This window comes from Molossus molossus, unplaced genomic scaffold (genome assembly GCF_014108415.1).
Source record: "Molossus molossus isolate mMolMol1 unplaced genomic scaffold, mMolMol1.p scaffold_m16_p_20, whole genome shotgun sequence".
NCBI classification, from domain to species: Eukaryota; Metazoa; Chordata; class Mammalia; order Chiroptera; family Molossidae; genus Molossus; species Molossus molossus.
In genome coordinates this window covers 5,419,811-5,441,291 of record NW_023425356.1, presented here as the reverse complement: position 1 = coordinate 5,441,291, position 21,481 = coordinate 5,419,811, and the positions used below count along the sequence as shown (strand labels likewise).

At 46.7% G+C, this 21,481-nt stretch overlaps 1 protein-coding gene across 2 annotated transcripts in view; it reads left to right on the top strand.

Moving 5' to 3' along the window:
* The window catches only part of OLFM3 (olfactomedin 3), a 157,714-nt gene that overhangs the window by 117,799 nt on the left and 18,434 nt on the right, over positions 1-21,481 (top strand). For both annotated transcript variants that reach the window (XM_036272795.1, XM_036272794.1), the window contains exons 2-3: positions 12,458-12,604; positions 18,863-19,018. In XM_036272795.1, the coding sequence (XP_036128688.1) occupies positions 12,458-12,604; positions 18,863-19,018 (303 nt within the window). The remainder of the gene's footprint in view (positions 1-12,457; positions 12,605-18,862; positions 19,019-21,481) is intronic.

Below are 21,481 nucleotides of genomic sequence, written 5' to 3'. Positions count from 1 at the left end.
TAGTCTTGGATTCAGACCTTTGCCTTGCATTACTTTGTACACTTCAAGCCACTCCCTTCTGGCCTGCAGAATTTCTATTGAGAAATCAGCTGACAGTCTAATGGGAGCTCCTTGTAGGTAACTTTCAGTTTCTCTCTTGCTTCCTTTAAGATTGTTTCTTTGTCTTTAATATTTGCCATTTTTATCACAATGTGTCTAGCTGTAGGTCTTCTGGGGTTCATCTTTCTTGGGACTCTTTGTGTTTCCTGGACTTGTGTGACTTTTTCCTCCACCAGTTTAGGGAAGTTTTCTGTCATTATTTTTTCAAACAGATTCTCTATTCCTTTCTCTTATTCTTCTCCTTCTGGTATGCCTATAATGCAAATGTTGTTATGTATTGTCCCACAGCTCCCTTAAACTCTCCTCTTGCTTTTTAAACTTTTTTTCCATTTGCTCCTCTATTTGAGTGTTTTTCTCTACTTTGTCTTCTATGTCACTGATTCGGTCTTCAGCTTCTTCTAATCTACTCTTCTAAGGTTTGGTTTTGTTTTTTATCCTCACCCAAGGACATTTTTTTCCATTTTTTGTTCAGATAGAGTGGGAGAGAGAGGAAGAGAGAGAGAGAGAGAGAAAGAAACATCAACATGAAAGGGACACATCAAGTGGCTGCCACCCACACAACCCACCAGGGCCGGGGACAAACTGCAACCGAGTTATGTGCCCTTAGTGGGAACCGAACCTGGGTCTCTCTGGACCGCAGGCCGATGCTCTAACCTCTGAGCCAAACTGGCCAAGGCTTCTTAGGTATTTTTCATAACAGCTATGTCATTCATTATTTCCTCTTGATTTTTATGCATAGCTTCTACCTCTTAATGCATACCTTGTACCTCTTTTTTATGCTGAAGTAGTTCCCAGCTCTTCATAATTCTTATTAAGTTGCTTGCAGTTCTCACCACATTGTTTGAGCACCCTTAAAATCATTGCTTTGAATTCTTTATCTGACAAGTTGCTGTCTTCTATTTCCTGTAGTTCCTTTTCTAGTGATTCCTCTTTTTCTTTCCTTTTGGTGTTGTTTCTTTGTCTCCCCATTTTAGCTGTCTGGTAGCTCTAGACCTGGTGAGGGATGTTTGGATGTGTAGGCACCTCACTGTATATCAAATAAGGCTACTGTGCCTCCCAGACTGTTCTGTTGTGTGTCGCCTCTTGTCTGCTGTAGATCCTGGATGACTGACTACTGGGGGCTGGTATTGGTGTGTCCTGGTAGGTGCTGCTGTTGGATTCTGTGGGCCCCTCTGAAGCTGTGTTCCCAGCTGGTCACCAGTGCCACCTGTAGCTGTATTGCTCAGGCCCTGCTGCAGCTGCACTCCCTGCCCTCACCTTGGGCACCTGGGTCACACAGGCCCCTCTTGAGTCTCACCTCCCAGCTGGACCCATGGGCAGCTGTGTTGCACAGGCCCTACTGGAGCCCTGGTTCCCTGCCAGTCTTGTGGACAGCTGGGTCGCACAGGTCCGTCCGGAGCCCTGGCTCTGCACCACTCTTGTGGACAGCTGGGTCTAACAGGTTCCTCTGGATCCCTGGCTTCCCACTGCTCTTGTGGGCCGTGGGGTCACACTGGCCCCTATGGAGCCCCAGGTCCTGCCGCTGGTGGCTGGGGAGTGCTGCTGCTCTGTGGGGCTCAACTCCTGCTCAGCCTTTGCTATAGTTTTCGAAGATGGGTCTCAGCTGCTGGCCTGTGCTTCTGTTGCCTGGGGATGGATGTCTGCTCCCAGCCTCTGTTGCTGGAGGTATATCTCCACTATTATTGGGCTGCTACTATGGGGGATGGTGCTGGGCTCTGGGCTGTCCGCAGCTTCCACAACCAGCACCTTGGCAGCTCTACTACTGTGCATTGGTCTGTGTTGACACAGAGTGTCCACTGGTCCGATGGTCCCAGTGTAGGCAGCTCACTGTACATCAAATAAGGCTACTGTGCCTCCCAGACTGTTCTGTTGTGTGTCGCCTCTTGTCTGCTGTAGATCCTGGAGGATTGACTGTTGGGGTTGGTATTGGTGCTGCTGCTGGATATGTGGGCCCCTCTGGATCTGTGTTCCCAGCTGGTCGCTGGTGCCACCTCTAGCTGTATAGCTCAGGCCCTTTTGGAGCCAAGCTCCCTGCCCATACCATGGGCAGCTGGATTGCACAGTCCCTTTGGAGACCCGACTCCACACCTATCTTGTGGGCAGCTGGGTCACACAGGCCTCTCTGGTGCCCCCTCATCCTGCAGGTCCCGCAGGGAGCTGGATTGCACAAGTTCTTCTCGGGCTCTGGTTTCCCACTGCTCTTGTGGGCCACTGGGTAGCACAGGCCTCTGTGGAGCCCCAGGTTTTTCCATTGGTGGCTGGGAGTGCTGTTGTCCAGTGGGGCTCAGCTCCTGCTCAGCCTTTGCTGTAGTTTTTGGGGATGGGTCTCAGCTGCTGCTCTGTGCTTCTTTTACCTGGGGATGGATGTCTGCTCCCAGCCTCTGTTGCTGGGGGTATATCTCCACTATTATTGGGCTGCTACTATGGGGGATGGTGCTGGGCTCCTGGCCACCTGCAGCTTCCGCAACCAGCACCTTGGCAGCTCCACTACTGTGCACCGGTCTGTGTTGACACAGAGTGCCCACTGGTCCGATGGTGCTGGTGGGCTCAGGTTGCTGGGCCCTAGCCGCTCCCACTGACTCCTCCCAGGGGAGACCCGGGATCTTCCAAAATGCTGGGACCTCCCCGCGGCGCAGGGAGAAGAGCCCTGAAGGGCCACTCACCACGTAGCCGGCTGCTCTGTCCACAGCACAGGGACCTTCTGCTCCGGGCTCTGCACTGCTCGGGTTTGGTCGTCCACCTGCACGTCCACTCACACTCACTCACACTCACTCACTCTCTCACACACTCACCCTCCCTCTGGTCCTGCCTACCACCATCTTCTTGTCTGATCTTGTTTAATTTTTTATAAAGACTGTTCCTATTACAAGTGTAACTCCTGGAGTCTTCCTTTACCTAAAATTAATGGCTTCTTAACCCTTCCCAAATCACAACAAAGTGTCTTCTGATCGTTTGAAGCGCAGTTTAGTTAGCAATATTCTAAAACCTTACAAATAAAAATAAAAACTATTGGTTTCTCACATAGAAGTATACAAATTCAAATAGAAGGAATAGCCTACAAAGACAATTTCTCTGCTATCAAATAAAATGCACCAAAACAGTGAGTACTTGGAGGTCCTTACCTTTTTATCTTATCTGTTTTCACCACTAGACTGCCGCGATAATTCAGAAAAAGTCCGATACGAAAAGGAAAATAACCCCCTATTTGCAAGACTTGTTTGTGGTTACTAATAATAATTAATCTATCAGTCAATATGTAATTAACTGAGTAGAGTCAGGTCAAATTAATTGCATAATTAGCCCGATTCGCCCAGTGCTTGGAGTGCCAGCCGAGCACGTGGGAGGCACACTTTTTTCCTGCTTTTAGGTTTCTTCTCCCTTGAGTTACTTACAAACCGCAGTGCCCCTGGTGCCGAGATTCCCCTCCTTACCTGCATGATTCATGTGTGGCTAGAGGGATGTAAAAAAGATTGTAGTTATAAAGAAAGCATAATATGTCATCAATAAACAATTACAAAACAAGGAAACTCACAGTATTTAATATTCACTGAGCCAAATGTTCTCAATGTTCAAGCAACTGATGATTTTCAATAACTGCTTGTTGAATGAACTCTTCCGTGAAATGAAATGGAACAAAGAATTTCAGGACTGAGTTCTTTTTCAAACTTGGCACCTTGCTTCTGAGAGAGATATTTTGCGTGTAGATATTTTGGTGTGGTTATTTCCTATTGTTGACAGAGAAGAATCAAATTTTTAACATGATACATGATTCTTTTAGGATGATTTGCTATCTTGTCATTTTAAAGTAATTTTTTTTTCTTAATTTTTGGTTGATACTCTGTTCGTTGAAAAATATAAAGCATTGCTGTGGTTTTTTAATGTGCTGACACAACCAAATATTCCTTTGGATGGAAAAAAATCCCAGAAAGTTTGCACTGTGGCATTTAGTGCAGTGGCCAGAAAACCAGGTTGCAGAAGCTTGTTTTCCTCTGTCGCACGTTCTGCGGGAGTGACCTGCCTTCGGAACAGCGTGTCTGTGATGGCCTCCCCCGCCCGAATCATCCTCTGTGATCACTCGCACTGAGAATCCCCGTGGCGAAAACTGAATGAATCTGTATTTCCTAGATTAAGATCATAAAATGTTAATGCTGGAAAGGCCCTTAGGAACTGTCCAAGCCAGGAATTTTCACACTATTTTTGGCAGCAAGGTCCCCTGTTTTTTCAAATCTTACATAAACACACTGAATAAATATTCATTAACCTTGAAGTGGACATCTAATGTATAAACAGGGCATTGGTCACACACATCATAAATGATGGGAGGAGGCACTTACTGGGCTGCCGCCCTCTGCCCCCTCCCCACACAGTCAACCCCGTGGCCCAGTCAACGTGCCCCCTTCAGGCGCTGTCAGGCGGGAAGACAGACCCCATGTGTCAGTGACTACACAGATTTCCCCCAGCTGGGTGGTGACATGGGGGGAAGTCCGTCACCTGACCACGTTTGCCCATCCTTGCCCTCCTGGTCCCGGTGCCACCCTCGGTTCTCTGCGCCCTGCTCAGGTGGTCTCCCGGGACCCCGGCCCCGCTCCGCTTAGGCTGAGGGTGGCAGCCCCTTCCCAGCAGCAGAGCTACGAGGTCCAGCCCCTCCTTCTCACTCTGTGCTCGCTCTAGACCGCGAGTGGGATAGCCTGCACTGTGTGTACACCAACAGAGTTAAATAAAAAACCAAAAAGTTCTTAAAGTTGGATTTATGAGTGTGAAATGTGCAGATGAAAAAAAATGGCAGATTTACACTAATATGAGCATATTTTTTGTTTAGAAGGATAGTTTACATGACCTAAAATAAACCTTTTTTAAGTAAGAAAGACGGGGCATTAACAATTAAATTAAATGGCAATGAAATCGGGTCACGGCAGGTGTGGCTGAAACAGGCTCAATCCACCTGATTGCTTCAAAAGTGGAAGAAGATATTTCTGTTAGTAAGTAGGAAATCCAGCTCCTCGTTGCGAGAACAAGAAGCTCCCTCTTGTTTTTCTCAGAATCCTGAAACATTCCTTCCTCCTCCTCTCTGGCCCCGTTTTCTTTCCTCTTTTTTCCCTTCCTCCCCTCTGTCGTTGGGCCCATCAGCCCCTGGAGGAGCTGCTTTCGCAGAGGCTGAGCGTGGGCTCTGAAGCTCAGCCTCCCCGACTCTCCTCTGACCCTGACGACGTCCCCAGGAGGCTGGGCTCTGGGAAATGCCCGTGCTGTGGACTCCACTCCACGCAGAACCGGGAGAAGGCAACTGAACAGCGATGCCGCGCAGCACCAGCTGTGCCCAAAACGCCCAGCCCGCTGGGTGGCAAGAGGCCTCGAAGGGACCTATGGGCATAATTGATTTATTTGATTTACATGATTTATTTTGCTACATTTTCAAATGTTGAGCTGACTTCTCCTCTTAAATGAACTACTTCAATGGATTAGGCTATTTTAAGTGCCACAGAACAAGCCCAGTGTAAACTCTCAACCCTCTCCTAGCTCCTTATCTTCACCTCCTGGATGGACATACCTGGTGTTTGTAAGGACTGTTTTCCTTCCCCGGGTCCTCAGGCGAGGTCCATTTTGTGAAGGAGCAACTCCACAAATTAAGGATTGAGAGACGGACAGGAGAACAGAATGGCACACCTTGGGAACATCAGAGAATGTGATCATTGCCTTTTTAGAGAAGAACTGAGATGTGAATAAGAGGGTGGATTGATTCCTGTTTAAATAGTTTAAGCAGAGCCCAGCTTGTGTGGCTCAGTGGTTGGGCGTCGCCCCTGCACCAAGAGGCTGCTGGTTCGATTCCTGGTCAGGGCACATGCCCAGGTTGTGGGTCTGATCCCCAGTGGGGGGCATGCAGGAGGCGGCCAATCGATGTTCTCTCTCATCGCTGTTTCTCTCTCTCTCTCCCTCTCCCTTCCTGTCTCTAAAATCAATAAAGAAAAAAACATTAAAAATAAATAAATGAATGAACACTTTAGCAGACGTGGGGCCGCGGGGGGGATGGAGAGAGGTCCCGTCAGCCCAGCTGTCCCCCCAGTGAAAGGGCGGCTAGGAAGTGGTGACTCCCGAGCACGTGGTGCTCAGGCAGAAGCACAGAGCACACAGGAGAATGTCACCGAGTGGGCAGACAGACCAGTCATGACTCCTGAGTCCTTCCCAGCTCCAGACCCTAAGCATAGGTGACCAGTCAACCTCAATTTGATGATGACTTTAGTGTTTGTTTTGTTGTTGTTTTTATAGTTGTTTATTCTTAGAGCCTAAAAGTCCTCTTGAGTGAGAAACATCCATTTTGTTTCTCAGTCCCAACCAGTCTCGTAAGAAGGAGGAAGCACACTGCGGTGTGCGGTGACATCTTCATGAACACGTCCCTCAGGACAGCCCCCTTTGCGCGGTCTGTCAGCACCTGGAGAACGCGTCACGCTCCTTCCCCCACCACGCAGTCACCACACACTGAGCCACAGGGCACGCTCCCCGGCCAACCGACACTCCGGCAGAAAATTGTAAGGGTTTTCATCACTCAGATATCTCCGCTTTACATCCACTAGGTTTCGGGAAATTGACCTTTTCTGCTTTACCTTCTCCTGCCTTGTACAGCCCTGTCAGTAGCTCGGGCCCTGTTCCTTTGTGCCGCAGTCTGTACTTTTATAAAATGCCCGGAAACTCAGCATAAAACAAGAGACCTAGCAGTGTTCTACCAATTGACTTTGTTCTCTTCGAAGGGTCAGAATCCTGTCCCTTTGTCTGGCCCTCCACTTGGGCCCTGATCAGTTATTGCAACGCCTTCTACAGAAATGTCCACTGTGTCACCGAGAACCCACTGCGAGTCTCTCTGGGCTGCCAGTGGCCACTTGCTTCGTGCTGTTTGGAAGATGCCCTCCACCCACCTGGGGCATCCCCTCTACAGCGCAGTATTTTTTGGCTGCTGACAAGCGGACATAAGACCATCTACCTGATTTATCTGCAGAAAATGAATGCAATGAGCTCTGAGCTCAACGTTGGAGAAAACTGGTATAAGTCCCATGTGCGGTGTTTACCAAATGGGTGACTTGGAAACAAATTGCTCACTTTTTTTGAATTTCAGTTTCCTGATCAGTAAAATAAGATGCTATTTCTAGTCTGTTTCTAATGGTAGTTGGTTCAAAAGAAATGAGACAAGTACAAGAAATTTTCTAAACAGTAAAACCTATGGAAATGCAAAATACTTCATTCATTTTTACTTTTACCCCATTCTTTGGGACCCTTCTCTTCTAGTGTAAAGCCCTGACGTTTGGTGATGATTCTCACACAGTAGTTGTATATTTATAAAGCACAGTCTTGCAATTAAATTATAAGCAAAGAATACATACTTGAAACCCAATTGTTAAAATTAATCATTTCCTTCTCCTGTTTAGAGCACTCTTAAATATTTCATGAGTTTTGTAATATTAAAAACTGCTAAATAGTTCATTTAGTTCTAATTAACACAAAGGGTTCAAAGAGGCTGCATCAGTAATCACTGTGATTAGCAGTGTTTTCCACGGTAATGAACTGCACACACCCTCCAGGTCCGAGTGCAGGGCTCCACCAGTGTTCAGAACATGCTAGCAGGGTTAACGCCACGGCAGGAGAGAGGCTCAGGTGACTGCTGGTGCCTCGTGCCTGTTAAACAGTCAGGCTCCGGAGTCAGACTGTGCAAACACCCACCCCAGCTCTGCTGATTACCCCTCATGACCTTGGAGCAAGTTCCTTCCTGTCTCAGTTTCAGTTTCCTCATCTATGAAATGGGCAGAAAAACATCCCCTAGTCCACAGGGTCACTGTGATATCGACAGGCAGTAACACTGCCAAGCAAGGGACAGAGCTCTATAAATGTTTGCTATCACAATTGCATGAGTTTTTTGTTTTTTCATTTATTTTCCATTGTTGATTTTAGAGAGAGAGAAAGGGAGGGGGAGGAGAGAGAGAGAAACACTGATGAGTGAGAATATTGATCGGCCGCCTCCTGCACGCCCCCCACTGGGGATTGGGCCCACAACCTGGGCATTTCACAACCGGGAATTGAACCGGTGACATTTTGGTGCATGGGTCAGTGCTCAACCACTGAGCCACACCGGCCGGGTTCAATTGCATGAGTTTTATCGATACCTGAATAATTGCTCTTACAAGTTCAAATGGAAGCAAATCTTTTCTCATTGGTATCCACGTCTTAGATGGTTTTAATGCCAGTGTGCGGACCCTAAAAGAGAACACTTAGAGACACTCTAAAAACCTCCTTGGTCCATCACTAACCGTGAAACAGACCTACGTCCAAGCCCACTGCACTGCCCTTGGTCCATCACTAACCGTGAAGCAGACCTACGTCCAAGCCCACTGCACTGCCCTTGGTCCATCACTAACCGTGAAACAGACTTACGTCCAAGCCCACTGCACTGCCGGCCGCCCCCTCACATGCGCTGTTTCTCTCTGGAGTTCCCTTTGTGCTGCCGGGGTGGTAACTTGTTGCTGCTGAGAGCATTCACACTAACGCTGCAGCAGAGAAGGCCATGGCTCTGTTCAGTGATTCTTACAGGAAGACAACTGGAGGTACAAACAGGGCTCAAGCCTTTACTTTGAAGAAGCTGACATTTCAGGGGGAAAAGCTAAAGAGCATCAAACCCTAGTCACCTTCCCGCGGTTCTCATTCCAGACAGCAGCTGACACCTTGCCGTCACCACAAGCCCCTCCCCGGTTAGCCGAACACTGGGCAGGTGAGCATCAGCATTAACGCTGCCAGGTGTCACGATCGCTGTTTACACTGCCGTTACAGGTGTTTTCATATTACAATGGGTTAGCCCTGGCTTCCGCACCCAAAAGCTAATCTAGTGACAAGCCTTAATGTTCTGACATTTTTTAGATTTGTGTACCGTGTTAGAAGCCTAGCTGCTTCTCCAGAACCTAATTCTAGATATATTAATCCCATTCTGTTACTAATCCTCGAATCATATCACTGAAACAGCTCTGCTACGCTGTTTCCATCTCCATTCTGCAGGTAATCTCTTTGCATTGTTTTCTTCCTTAATACAAAAAGAATAATCATTAGATCCTACCTGACTCTAGTAACATAAAATTCTGAATACATCTTTCCATCCCAACTGGATATTCAGTACAAACTGTAGGAGAAAAGAGGATGAAAAAGATAGAACAGATAATGAATCCAATGCCCCAGAAATAGGAGAGGCATAGAAGCCTTCTATGAACCATCCAAAAAAGAGTTGGTAAAAGGAGCCTAAAAAGATGGGTTTGGCATCATTTGCTTTTTGTGATAGATGAGTGACAAGGGCGGTGACGTTTTAATGAGTTACTTGAGTTGATCGTTTATAGCTTCCTCAGTATGTGCTCAATGCCTGTCACTACCCCTAGTGACTATTGCTAAAACCCTTGGAAAAAAAAAAAAGACCTGAGTTGGTTGACGGCAGGTGATGAGCTGGGGCCCAGGACAGGAGAAGTGGGAGAGTCTAGCTATCCAGCTACGAACTGCAGACGGGAGACCCCAGACCGAGGCACATCTGTAGACAGAAGTCAGTCTGGTTTGGTCCTTTCAAGAGCTTGCTTCCCACCATTGTGATAGATGAGTGGCAAGGGCTGTGACATTTTTATGAGTCACTTGAGGTGATCATTTATAGCTTCCTAATATGTGCTCAGTGCCTGGCACTACCCCTAGCGGCTATTGCTTCAGCTTTTTTCTCTCTCGAGTTACCTTTTCACTGCCAGGGAGTAACATGTTGTGGTTGAGATCATTCAAACTAGCTCTGTAGTAGAGAAGGTCGTGGCTCTTTTCAAGGAAGACAATTGGGGCCACTGCAAACTGAGCGGCCCAGTAACATTGGGTATCTTGCAAGACAGCGCTGTGCTGGCCTCCACTCACCTCCTGCTCCCAGCCCCCTCTCCGCTTCCTCCGCCTGCCCTCCAGCCCAGCTTCTTTTCCAGAATAAACTCATCTTCCTCTTCTCCTGACCATGAAAGACACCTCCCTATCTGCTGAACCCCTGGAAACCATAAAAGAAAGCCGAAGCATAGCAGGTCCCAAGTGTAGTTGTCAGCCAGAGCTCACTAGAAGGTGGCCCACTGATTTATCTGTTTCCAAAGGAAAAACACATCCAGATGCAAGTGGGATGGTTTGTCCACTGAACGTCCATCCGTTAGACAGTCGCCGCGATGCTCAGCACCATGTTGGTATGGCCGCAGCCTGGAGCTCAGAGCGGGCTCCCGAGCTGGCCTGTCCAAGGGCACACGTGTGGCTCCTCGGCACTCGGGACGTGGCCGGTCCGAGTGGATGCGAGCCCTGCGTGGAAATGCACACTCAGCTCCAAAGACTTAGCACCAGACAAGGGAAAACCCAGATGGCAAAGTATCACATGAATAATTTTTACACTGATCACATGTTGAACTGAAAATACATTGCATATATTGAGCTAAATAACATGTATTATTACTATAATTAATTTTACTTGTTTCTTTTCCCTTTTTTAAACGCAACCACTAGGAAACTGTAAGTGACACAAGTGGCTTGCATGTTTCTTCTGGGAGCCTGCCCTGGGCACCCGGGCCAGCTGCACACAGCCCTGCTACTGACACGCCGTGTGTCTCAGGCAGGCGAACTGTGCTCTCCTCTGTGAGACGGGAATAATAACCTGCTTCCTTCTACCCTGCACCAGCAAGTCAGTGGGTGTGAGGTGTTCTGTCCAATAGGACCTGACCCCAGCGGGCAGCATTCGTCAGCTCAGGCAATCCCCAAAGAGACCGCAGGGCAGAGCGGGCTGCCGAGACCGGGGCCGGAGGGGTGGATGAGCGGCGCCCCCTGGCATCCACAGCAACTCTGTTTGTACAATGGAGAGTGCGTGCTCAAGCCACAGTTCTCTCTGAAGTCCCTAGATAAAAAATGAGGCGACTTATCTTTGCTCTTGATAGAATGTATGGGATCGGGCAGACAGGAAATATCCAATATATCTTGTGGCTGGATGTAAACCAATAGTTGAAAGAAGACATATGAAAGACAAATAACAACACTAGACAATGCACAGTAAACGCCTAATGAATAGTCCCGACCATCTTTCAGAAGGGGGGGCCACAGGGCTGAGGCTCCGGAGCTCTGGAAGGAGGTACCCCGAGCCGCAGAAGGGGGGGCCACAGGGCTGAGGCTCTGGAGCTCTGGAAGGAGGTACCCCGAGCTGCAGAAGGGGGGGCCACAGGGCTGAGGCTCCGGAGCTCTGGAAGGAGGTACCCCGAGCCGCAGAAGGGGGGCCACAGGGCTGAGGCTCCGGAGCTCTGGAAGGAGGTACCCCGAGCCGCAGAAGGGGGGCCACAGGGCTGAGGCTCCGGAGCTCTGGAAGGAGGTACCCCGAGCCGCAGAAGGGGGGCCACAGGGCTGAGGCTCCGGAGCTCTGGAAGGAGGTACCCCGAGCCGCAGAAGGGGGGGCCACAGGGCTGAGGCTCCGGAGCTCTGGAAGGACGTACCCCGAACCGCAGAAGGGGGGCCACAGGGCTGAGGCTCCGGAGCTCTGGAAGGACGTACCCCGAGCCGCAGAAGGGGGGGCCACAGGGCTGAGGCTCCGGAGCTCTGGAAGGACGTACCCCGAGCCGCAGAAGCAATGTGAGCAACGTGCAAAGACAGAAACCAGGCCGCATGCTTTCAGACACAGACCCATCTAGTTGGAGGGGAGTTTCCTGTAGGAAGATACAGGAGACAAAACTAGCAACATACTAGGAGGCAGAGCATAAGAGCAGGCAAGCTGAACCCCACTTTCTGTGCAGTCACCTGACTCCACCTGAGTAACTCCCCTGGGACTGCGTCTCCTGCAGAACAATGTGGACCTCACGATTTCTACCCCATGTTCTCATGCCACCTTTCCTGCTTGTTAGTGGTTGAACCTTAACACAAGGGCAGCTCCTTGGGATAAAGCTTTGCTTCAGAATATGACACGTGAACAATAATCAGGAAAAAATATTACTAATTACTATTTACAGTTGAGAAAGACAAGCTATCAGATCTTATGGAGGAAGACTGGTCATATGTGTCTAAGTGGTTATCAGATGCTTCTAAAGTTGCATTAATATGTCCAAAAAGCATTAGGGAGTGGCGTAGGATCGATGAACGGCTGATATATGGAGCCGAGAGGAAGAGAGCGATTCTCCTGAGCTCGGACAAGGAAGGTAGAACTGAATGCAGCTGTGCCATCCATGTAAATTGCTTACTCACTTTCTTTTTAACTTTAAAAAATAAAAACACAAACTTTAATTATACAAAACATGCTTTGCTTAAAATGTACCAAGCCGCCTTCGCTCTCTCCTGTAACGGGTCTGTGTGCTGTGTGCTCCCTCAGACGCAGATCAGTCCCAAGGAGGGATGGCAGGTGTACAGCTCGGCGCAGGACCCTGACGGCCGGTGCATCTGCACGGTGGTTGCTCCAGAACAGAACCTGTGCTCCCGCGACGCCAAGAGCCGGCAGCTGCGCCAACTGCTGGAAAAGGTAGGCGCCCAGGCTCCCCTGTGCGTATTCGTATTGAAATTACCGTTCTCTGCAAAGGAAATGGGGGAATACAGGGAATGGGGATCAGGGTCCCCCCTAAGTTTTGTCCCTTCTAAAATAAACATTCTCCCCTTCTTTGAAAGGAGCACCTCACTCTTCCTGCTCTATTCTATTTATGTGACTTTTTACTTTTTCCAACCTTGTCTTCTTATGACTGGCTTTCTATCATATACTTTCCTATCCAGTTGGTGTTTCCTTAAGAAAAAAGAAAAAAGTAGGAAGTCTGATTCCAGCTCTCGGAATCACACCAGGCCTTCGAGCTGCGCTTTCGGATCCCGTTATGAACCCTTCGAGGAAGTGACAATAACTGCATGCACTATGCATCTCTCCGGGCAGATAATGAGCAATTCTGAGTATTTATCATCATTCTCCAAGTCATGCCTTTGAGCATTAAGCCCTTCAATTTCATTCAATAGCATTCTCTCCACATAATTTACTTAAGCCGGGTCCCTAACAATCAAATGCAGAATGCCCTTGATTTCTTCTCTTTTACAGCTAAAAGTCAGCTCATGAAAGGTTGTTTACATTTAGTGTGGGGAGAACAAAAAACAAAACAAAACAAAAAACAAGGAGTAGTTCTCTCAATTATTCTCATTCGGATCTTCCCCGTGTTGGGCTCTGAAGGCAGTAGGGCCTCCGGAGTAGCCAGGCTGACCAGGGGGACAGCAGGTTAGACTTAAATAGCATCAGGGTGATGCATCAGGCAGTATGAGCCTTTAGAGCACGTCACACGCCACAACCCGCTCCGCACCGCATCCTGCGCATGCCATCCTCACCTTTACGACATTGAACGGGAATGTGACAGGACATTAACAGAAGCTAAAACAACGAAAGCCCTGGATTTATGGATTTGCAGACCTTCCCGTTTACGCAGTTCCAAGCCCAGCCACAGTCCTTCTCCCCCTGCCCTGGGAGAAGGAGTTTCCTCTGCCTACACCGCTCGGTCGTCGGCCGATGCCCTAGATACTAGGAGGACTTTTTTCTCTCATGCTTTTGTACAAACACTAGTCTGTTTTTCCTCCCCCTCTCCTCAGAGCTATCATCATATACCGGTTCTTTCTTAAATCTTTTTTTATAAGATCCCATCTTCCCTGCTTCTCCAAAATCTGTCCTACAGACCCGAGCAAATGCTATTTCTTTCGAAGTAGTGACTCTAGTTAATGTGCCTCTCGACTGCTGGAACTCATGACATATGAACTACGATTAGTCTTGGGTACTCTCTTCAATCTTGATTTTTTTTATTTCTATGAAAAATCTCAAATATACAGTTTGATACTGTTTGGTTACTAGGGAAATGAATTATATTGGTAAAAAGACGTACTCTTTTAACCCGATTTTGCTTTTCTATTAAAATGCATTACTGATTTTCTGCTCCAATCTTCTTTTCTATGCAATTTCCCCCTCCGTTAAGTGTGGTGAGAAACATCTCCTTAGACACCATAACCTCATTTGTGTTACTATTTTTCAGTACTGCATTGCATAGTCACACCCACGCAGATTCAGACATGTCTTCAAAATCAGTTGAAAAAATTCAAATAAAGTCTGAAGGCCAGGAAGCAGATGCCTCTCAGGATCAAAGTGAAATTATTCCGGAGCTGTGATAAAGGCAGGACTCAGTGGGTGATAATTGAGGCAAAAAAAAAAGCACAACTGAGCAGGGCTTGAAAACGACCATGGAACTTACAGGACCACCCCATCCGATACGCAGTTTGTTTAACGTTTTAAAGAAATTCGGGAAAATCACACCTTTAAAAACATATCAATACCTAAATGACAAAAAAAAAGAAATTAACAAAATCAAAGTCACCACAAGTTAGATTTATCAAAAGTTGCCACTTGGTGACGTTGGGCCAGCAGAGGAGTGTGCACTGTGTGCACCGTGGGGCACGGGGGGAAACGGCACCCACGCTCCGTGGAGCCCGGAGAAGAGGCACCTGACCCGGCCTCCTCATGCAGACGGAGTCAGTCCCTTCCATGCTGGCTTCTCTGCCGCTTTCCCTGGACCCAAGGTACCAGATGGCAGATGGCAGCGTGACCTTTGCACCCACCGCTGACCTAAGCATTAGTCATATAGTACGAGAATACAGCACAGCCAGTGTGGCTCAGTGGTTGAGCGTCGACCCTGCACCAAGAGGTCGCCGGTTCGATTCCCAGTCAGGGCACGTGCCCAGGTTGTGGGCCCGATCCCCAGTGGGGGCGTGCAGGAGGCAGCCGATCGATGTTCTCTCTCATCGATGTTTCTATCTATCTTTCCCCATCCCTTCCTCTCTCTCTAAAATCAATAAAGAAAAAAATATATATATAAAGAATACTGTTAATAGGAATAGTATTAATAACAATAGCTTCCATCTAGTATATTTGTATCCACTCCCTTCAACCCTCATAGCTGAAGTAGTTGTCTTTCTAAGTTTACATAAGAGGAAACTGGTGCTTTTTGAGCTTAAACCACCTTCCGGTGTGGCTCACCAGTAGATGGTGGAGATATAGCACGGCAGTTTTGCATTTTCTCGACACCATGCGAGCAGCACCCGGAATGCCCCTGGTGGTACCCACACCTAATGAAACTATGCTCTGCCCAGCAATTTGAATAGTGTTATATCACCGAATGCTAGAAAAGTTACCATTGGTTTCACAATGTTTCTGGTCTTCGTGTGCCCAAACTGAAATCGTTCACCTAATGGGGTTTGTTAGCTATGCAGCGTCCCTGTAGAATTACACGTGCCCTGTGCTGTCCCGGTCAGTCACCCCTAAAGCGCGATTCTGGGACGGGGTGCCAGCGACCTCCTCCCGGGCGAAAGAGCTGTAGGACACGCTGTGCGTGAAGCTTTCTGCCGCACACTTCATACCAGAGGTTCTGCCCGACCGTGAAGAAACCTCTGTTTATTTGTCTCAGCCCCACGCTAGCTAAACATACGAAACACTGGACATTGTCTTCCCAAGTGGCTGCCACACTAATTACGAATGAGACTGAAATCTAAGTTAATTTGCACTGAAGTTTGAAAGCCCATGGACATTTTATTTATACAAAGAACCAGGACAGAGAATTCAAAAATATGATCACTGACGTGGGACAGCGAGCTGGCCAATCCACGCAGAAGGGCTGTGAGCCCAGGGACACGAGTGGGATGCTGAAGGCAGGACACCAGGGACAAGCAGGCTGAAAGGGAAACGCAGCAGACCCCTCTTCTTCCTGCGCCTGGACCCACAGGGATCAGTCTGCGGTGTCATCAGGAAACACTCCGTGGGTCCCCGTCGCCAGTGGAGCACTAAATAGTCCTGGGCACAGTCAGAGGAAAAGCAAGCAGTTCAGAGCCAAATCCTGTCCAGTTAGACAGCTCTAGCGCTAGCTCTAGCCATTACCCCGATGTAGCTCTGATCCACGATTCTGCAAGACAGAGAGTCGGAACCAGGGCTCAGCAGAAATTCTCTCAGTGCGTTTTCCCACGACACAAATAAAGTTGCCGATGAACTCGCTAGGGTAAGCCAGAGGCAAGACAAGAGGGAGGCTGCTTTCACTTTATTTGGAATATCGCACTCGCCTATCACTTTCTAACTGTGCAGCTTCTGCCTTGGTACATAAATCCCTAGGAGAGGATCCGCCGTGCCAGGATGGCTGTCTTCACAGACAGATGTTGTATTCAAATGTGAAGTTTCTTTAATATAATTGGCTTTTCTTTGTTCGTGCTTAATTGTAATGAAGCTGAAAAGTATTTCGAAAGAATTAAATTTATCCAAGATGCAGTTACCATGCTTTCAACGTTGCCTCAGTAATTTTGCACTGCACTAAAGATGCTTTTTAATGCAGCTTTCTGAATGTGGAAATGATAGTAAATTAAGAAATATTTGGGCGTTGTGTAATGCGGTAACCTAGCCAATGAAAGAAGGAGGAAACTTTCCTTCAAATATTAAAATACTAATTACACATTTACTACCATTAGAAGCCTAAGATAATTTCACCCAATAGATATTTATTGAGCAATTATTCTGTGCCCAGTTTTGTACAAGGCCCTGGAAATAAAAGTTGGGAGGAAGACACAGCTTCTAAATACAGCTCAAAGGAGGGCAGTCACTTCTCGGTGCCCACCCCACACACACAATTAGTTGTGATATAAGCTAAACAGTAACTAATATGTCCTACAAGGAAGGATTTATAAATAGCACAGTTATGGATCAAGACAGCAGAAGTAGAAAGAGGAAAATTGGCCTCCGACAAGAACGGTGGAGGAAGTGGAGCAGGCCACGGCCGGAGAAGCCACTGCCTTCTCTGGACGTCCCAATCCAAGGGGTGCAGCAGCAAGGAGCTCTTTACACAGCCTATGACCTCACCTGATGACGAGAGTTTGTCTCTGAACAAATCATCTCTTCCTTATGTGTAACTCACAATTTTTGCAATGAAAATAATTTTTTACACATTACATAAAATACATGTTTGTTAAAAAATAAACAGAACAGCCCAGCCGGTGTGGCTCAGTCGTTAAGCATCGTTCCATGGACTGAGAGGTCCTGGTTCAATTCCTGGTCAAGGCACATGCCTGGGTTGTGGGCTCGATCCCCAGTGGGGTGTGCAGGAGGCAGCTGATCGATACTTCTCTCTCATGTCGATGTCTCTCTCCCTTCCTCTCTATCTAAAAAAAAAAAAAAAATCAATAAAAACATATTATAAACAATAAACAAACAAACAGAATAACATAAAAGTATGTGAAATATCACCACCATTTTTTTGGTGTCCATGATCTCATGTTTTTGTTCTCTTCAGATGGCTTTATACACGTTTAGTTCACCAGGACCTCTTTCTGCCATGTTCATTGCTTCTTGCGGCACCTCACCGCCCACCAGAAAAGGTTTTTCTGAATCTTCCACCCCTTCCTCGGGGTTTCTGCAGAGATACTACTCCATTTCGTTTACATACGCGTGTGCCACTGTGTGCAGGAGAGAGATAATTTAATTTAGAATGTAAAAGTCTAATTATATCAATTTTTTACATTTGCTTTTCTCACAGAAATCCCTCCATGTTAAGCATTGCTTCTCAAAATTTAATACACAAAGGATCACTTGGGAATCTTAAAAAAAATGCAGATTCTGATTTTTAGACAAGATTCTGCATTTTATTTTATTTATTTTTATCCTCACCCAAGGACATTTTTGCATTCATCTTCAGATAGAGCAGGAGGGAGAGAGGGAGGAAGAGAGAGAGAGAAACATCGACATGAGAGAGACATATCGACTGGCTGCCACCCACATGACCCTAATCAGGACCAGGGACAAACTGCAACTGAGTACGTGCCCTTAGTGGGAACCAAACCGAGGACTCTCTGGTGCGTGGGCCAGCGCTCTAACCACTGCACAACGAGCCAGGGCGAGACTCCACATTTTAAACCAGCTCCCAGGAGGCTGCTCTGGCTGCTCTGTAGACAGTGCTTTGAGCAGCAAAAGCACGGAGACCCATCTTGTCCTCTGACAGCATGTTCACATTCCACTCCTCAGTTCCTTGACATTGCTCCGACCAGAGGCCTTCATTCTGTTTTCAGAATTTTCCTGCCACAACAATTAGAACAGCCTTTCCTCTTCTCTACATGTTTTACCAGTCATCTATCACCTGCTTCTAAATAGCCTGGAGCTCAGTGAACCTGTTACGGTCGCATCAGCTGCCGTTTTCCAGGTCGGCAACAGTGGGCTCTGAGCGGGGAGGTGTTGCTACCATCACGTGTCTGGGTCAGTTTGGTGTCACCTCTGGGAGCCTGTCCAGTACAGCCCGAAGTAACTGTACTGCAGTGAGTGTGTTCTTGGTCCATGAGGCACGTCGGACCACCCGCAGTGGCTGAGCATCTCAGATCGGGAAGTCAGAGCTACTACTTATAGAAACAACTTATTTCAACATTTAACAAATTGGGACATTGATAAGCTGACAAAGCCCCGGAATAAATTTTCATTTTTTAAAATTTATATTACATTCTTATTTGTATTCAGCCATTTCTAATGCTAGGATGTCCATTTTATTATTTTCTGCCTAGGTATAATTTTCTCTTGCTGAATTCTTTGAATGTTTATCATGAAAAATTGTTCTTATGTCATGTGCAAACACAATTATGGACTTGGTACTTCAAGTTCTCTGCATTAATGTCATTTTTGCTATTTCAGTAGTGATTGTATACACCTGTAAATCGACAATAATTTAAAACCAATGTTCTTCTTTAACAGGTTCAGAATATGTCCCAGTCTATTGAAGTCTTAAACTTGAGAACTCAGAGAGATTTCCAATATGTTCTAAAAATGGAAACCCAGATGAAAGGGTTGAAGGCCAAGTTTCGGCAGATTGAAGATGATCGGAAGACACTAATGACCAAGCATTTTCAAGTAGGTTTAATTTCTGCAACCCTGTGGATCCAAATGACACCCTTAGTGCAATGAGCAGCCAGTGTGGCACTCAGTGAGAAATAAGTGCATCGGCCCTCGTGTGCCAGGTTCAAGGCTCACTGGGGTGTCAGTCATTCCCCACTGAAACTGGCCCTTAGCTGGTAGGAATGCACAGAAGACTAGCTATAAAGGGAGTCTTATCCTCCTAGAGCTAGGTGAAGTTTCTGGGTAGATTTACAGGCACTTCAATATCAATGACAAGGGGAACTCTAAAGAAAAATTAATCATTAAATGTGTCAAAATTTTTCTTTCTGATGACTTTATGCCCTGCTAGTATGAGAAATATCGAGACTACACACTGTTAAGAGAGGTAATCATACCATTATTAATAGCCACAGAAAGAGGGCTGCTTTATGATTTGACATAAAATAAAGTCTTTCTTAGACTTTAAGTTGTTTATTGACAATTATTCTGAAATACTAAAAATGGAGAAATGGTGCTTTTAAGCATGCTATGTGGACTTCCGTTAGCTATGTATGACAGAGTCGTAGATTAAAATAAAATGTAACTGTGAACCTCTATTAAAAAAAAGAGTCTGCCTTGCAAAGACACAGGACACTGTTTATAAAACACATGACTTGGGGTGGTGAACACAATGCAATATACAGTTGATGTATTATAGAATTCTATTCCTGAACCTATATAATTTCATTAACCAATGTCACCCCAATAAATGCAATAAGAAGTAAAATAATTTTAACAGCCACTAAGTAGGTTTTCTTATCTATACTCTTTAAGATGAAAAGTTGTTCTAGTTGAGACTACCAACCTCACATGAAGAGGTCGTGGTTGGGCAAGACAGTCAGGTACAAGCAACCTGCGCTGGAGCAGCAGCAGAGCAGGAAGTGCGATTCTAGAAGGGATCGGGGCGCACGGACCTGCGCTCTTCTGCTTCAGCCTTCAGAGAGTGGAGACGCACACTGGTCGCACTTTCCACTGTTCTCTGACACGTGACTAGAGTTTCAAAGTTGACTGCCCGTTATCAAATTATGATTTAAAAAAAAAAAAATCCAAAAATATAAATACTTTTTATTTTTAGTTCAGAGGAAAAAACTGCCACCAAAATGGTGATAGTGTGTTGTTCTCTTTTCAATATTCCCATAGTAGAACCAAAAACTCTTCATTGACAGTTGCTATATATAATATGCAGCAAATGGTACCAACAAAATGAGCTTTTCTCATTAAAATCCCGATGAAGCAATTGTGCTTTCCTTTAGGGATGCCCCAAGATACTCCACCTGATACATTTATTTCAAATGAGCCACCACAATGAGCAAAGCTCTGCCATTCTGCCTTTGACTGTAATATTTATGAATCTTTCTCATTAACACTGCCCCCTCCCACTCAACATGGACATACAGGCAGATTTAAAGAATTCTGAGCTTACAGAGCAAGTAGAAATTGCCCCTCAAGAAACATAAGCCCATAAATCAGGGCAGCAATAGGAGCTCCTGCTATTTTAATGCATTTATAGTAATAACATCTTCTTGGTGTAATTTTAAAATGCAATTTTCAGCTCCTTAAATTAGCTGGTGTACAGCATGGTTTCCTGACACCACCCATGGATTCTTCTCTGATGATTGTAAGTGACAGTTCTTTCCACCAATGAGATCATCTGCAATAGCTCTCCACGGAATCAACCCCAGGGGATACTTCCACTGGCCTCCCCAACCCGTTAAAGGACAAGAAGAGAAGGTGACACACCTAGAAAAGGGAAGTGAAACTGCAGGTGTGGCTCCGTCCGCTTCTTGTTCTCTAGACAAAAATCAACATTTCAGTTGCAAATAACTTTGCAACTGGGCAACTTTCTTTGTTACGTAAACTAGGAGCATCTCGGTCCTTGGAAGGGGAGCTCCACCAAGGGGGCGAGCAGCCCCGCCTTACATAAGCAGCTCTAAATGATCACAGCTAAGGCACAGAAGTCAGAGTGGCCGTGATCATTCAAAAGGGGAAACAGCCACGTACATTTCTTTGCCCTTAGAGAAGCACCGCATGACTGATACCTGCTGAACCTACTTCGCAGAGAGGCTCTGCTAAGGTGGATAGTAAAAGGAGTGAGGGAAGCCCTGGCAGTGTTGCTCAGTAGTTAGAACATCAGCCTGGGCACCGAAGGGTTATGGGTTCGATTCCTGGTTAAGGGCTTATACCTGGGTTGTAGGTTCAATCCCTGGCCCCCAGAAAAGATGCATGCAGGAGGCAACCAATCGATGTGTCTCTCTCACATTGATGTTTCTCTCTCCCTCTGTCTCTCTCTCTCTGTCCCGCCCTCCCTCCCCCCCTTCCACTCTCTCTAAAAATCAATGAAAAAAATATCCTCGGGCAAGGATTAACCAAAAATAGAGAGTGAGGGACACCTGGGCTTAATGGAAAGGCCATCACTGGGAAGTTCTGCTAAGGCAAAGC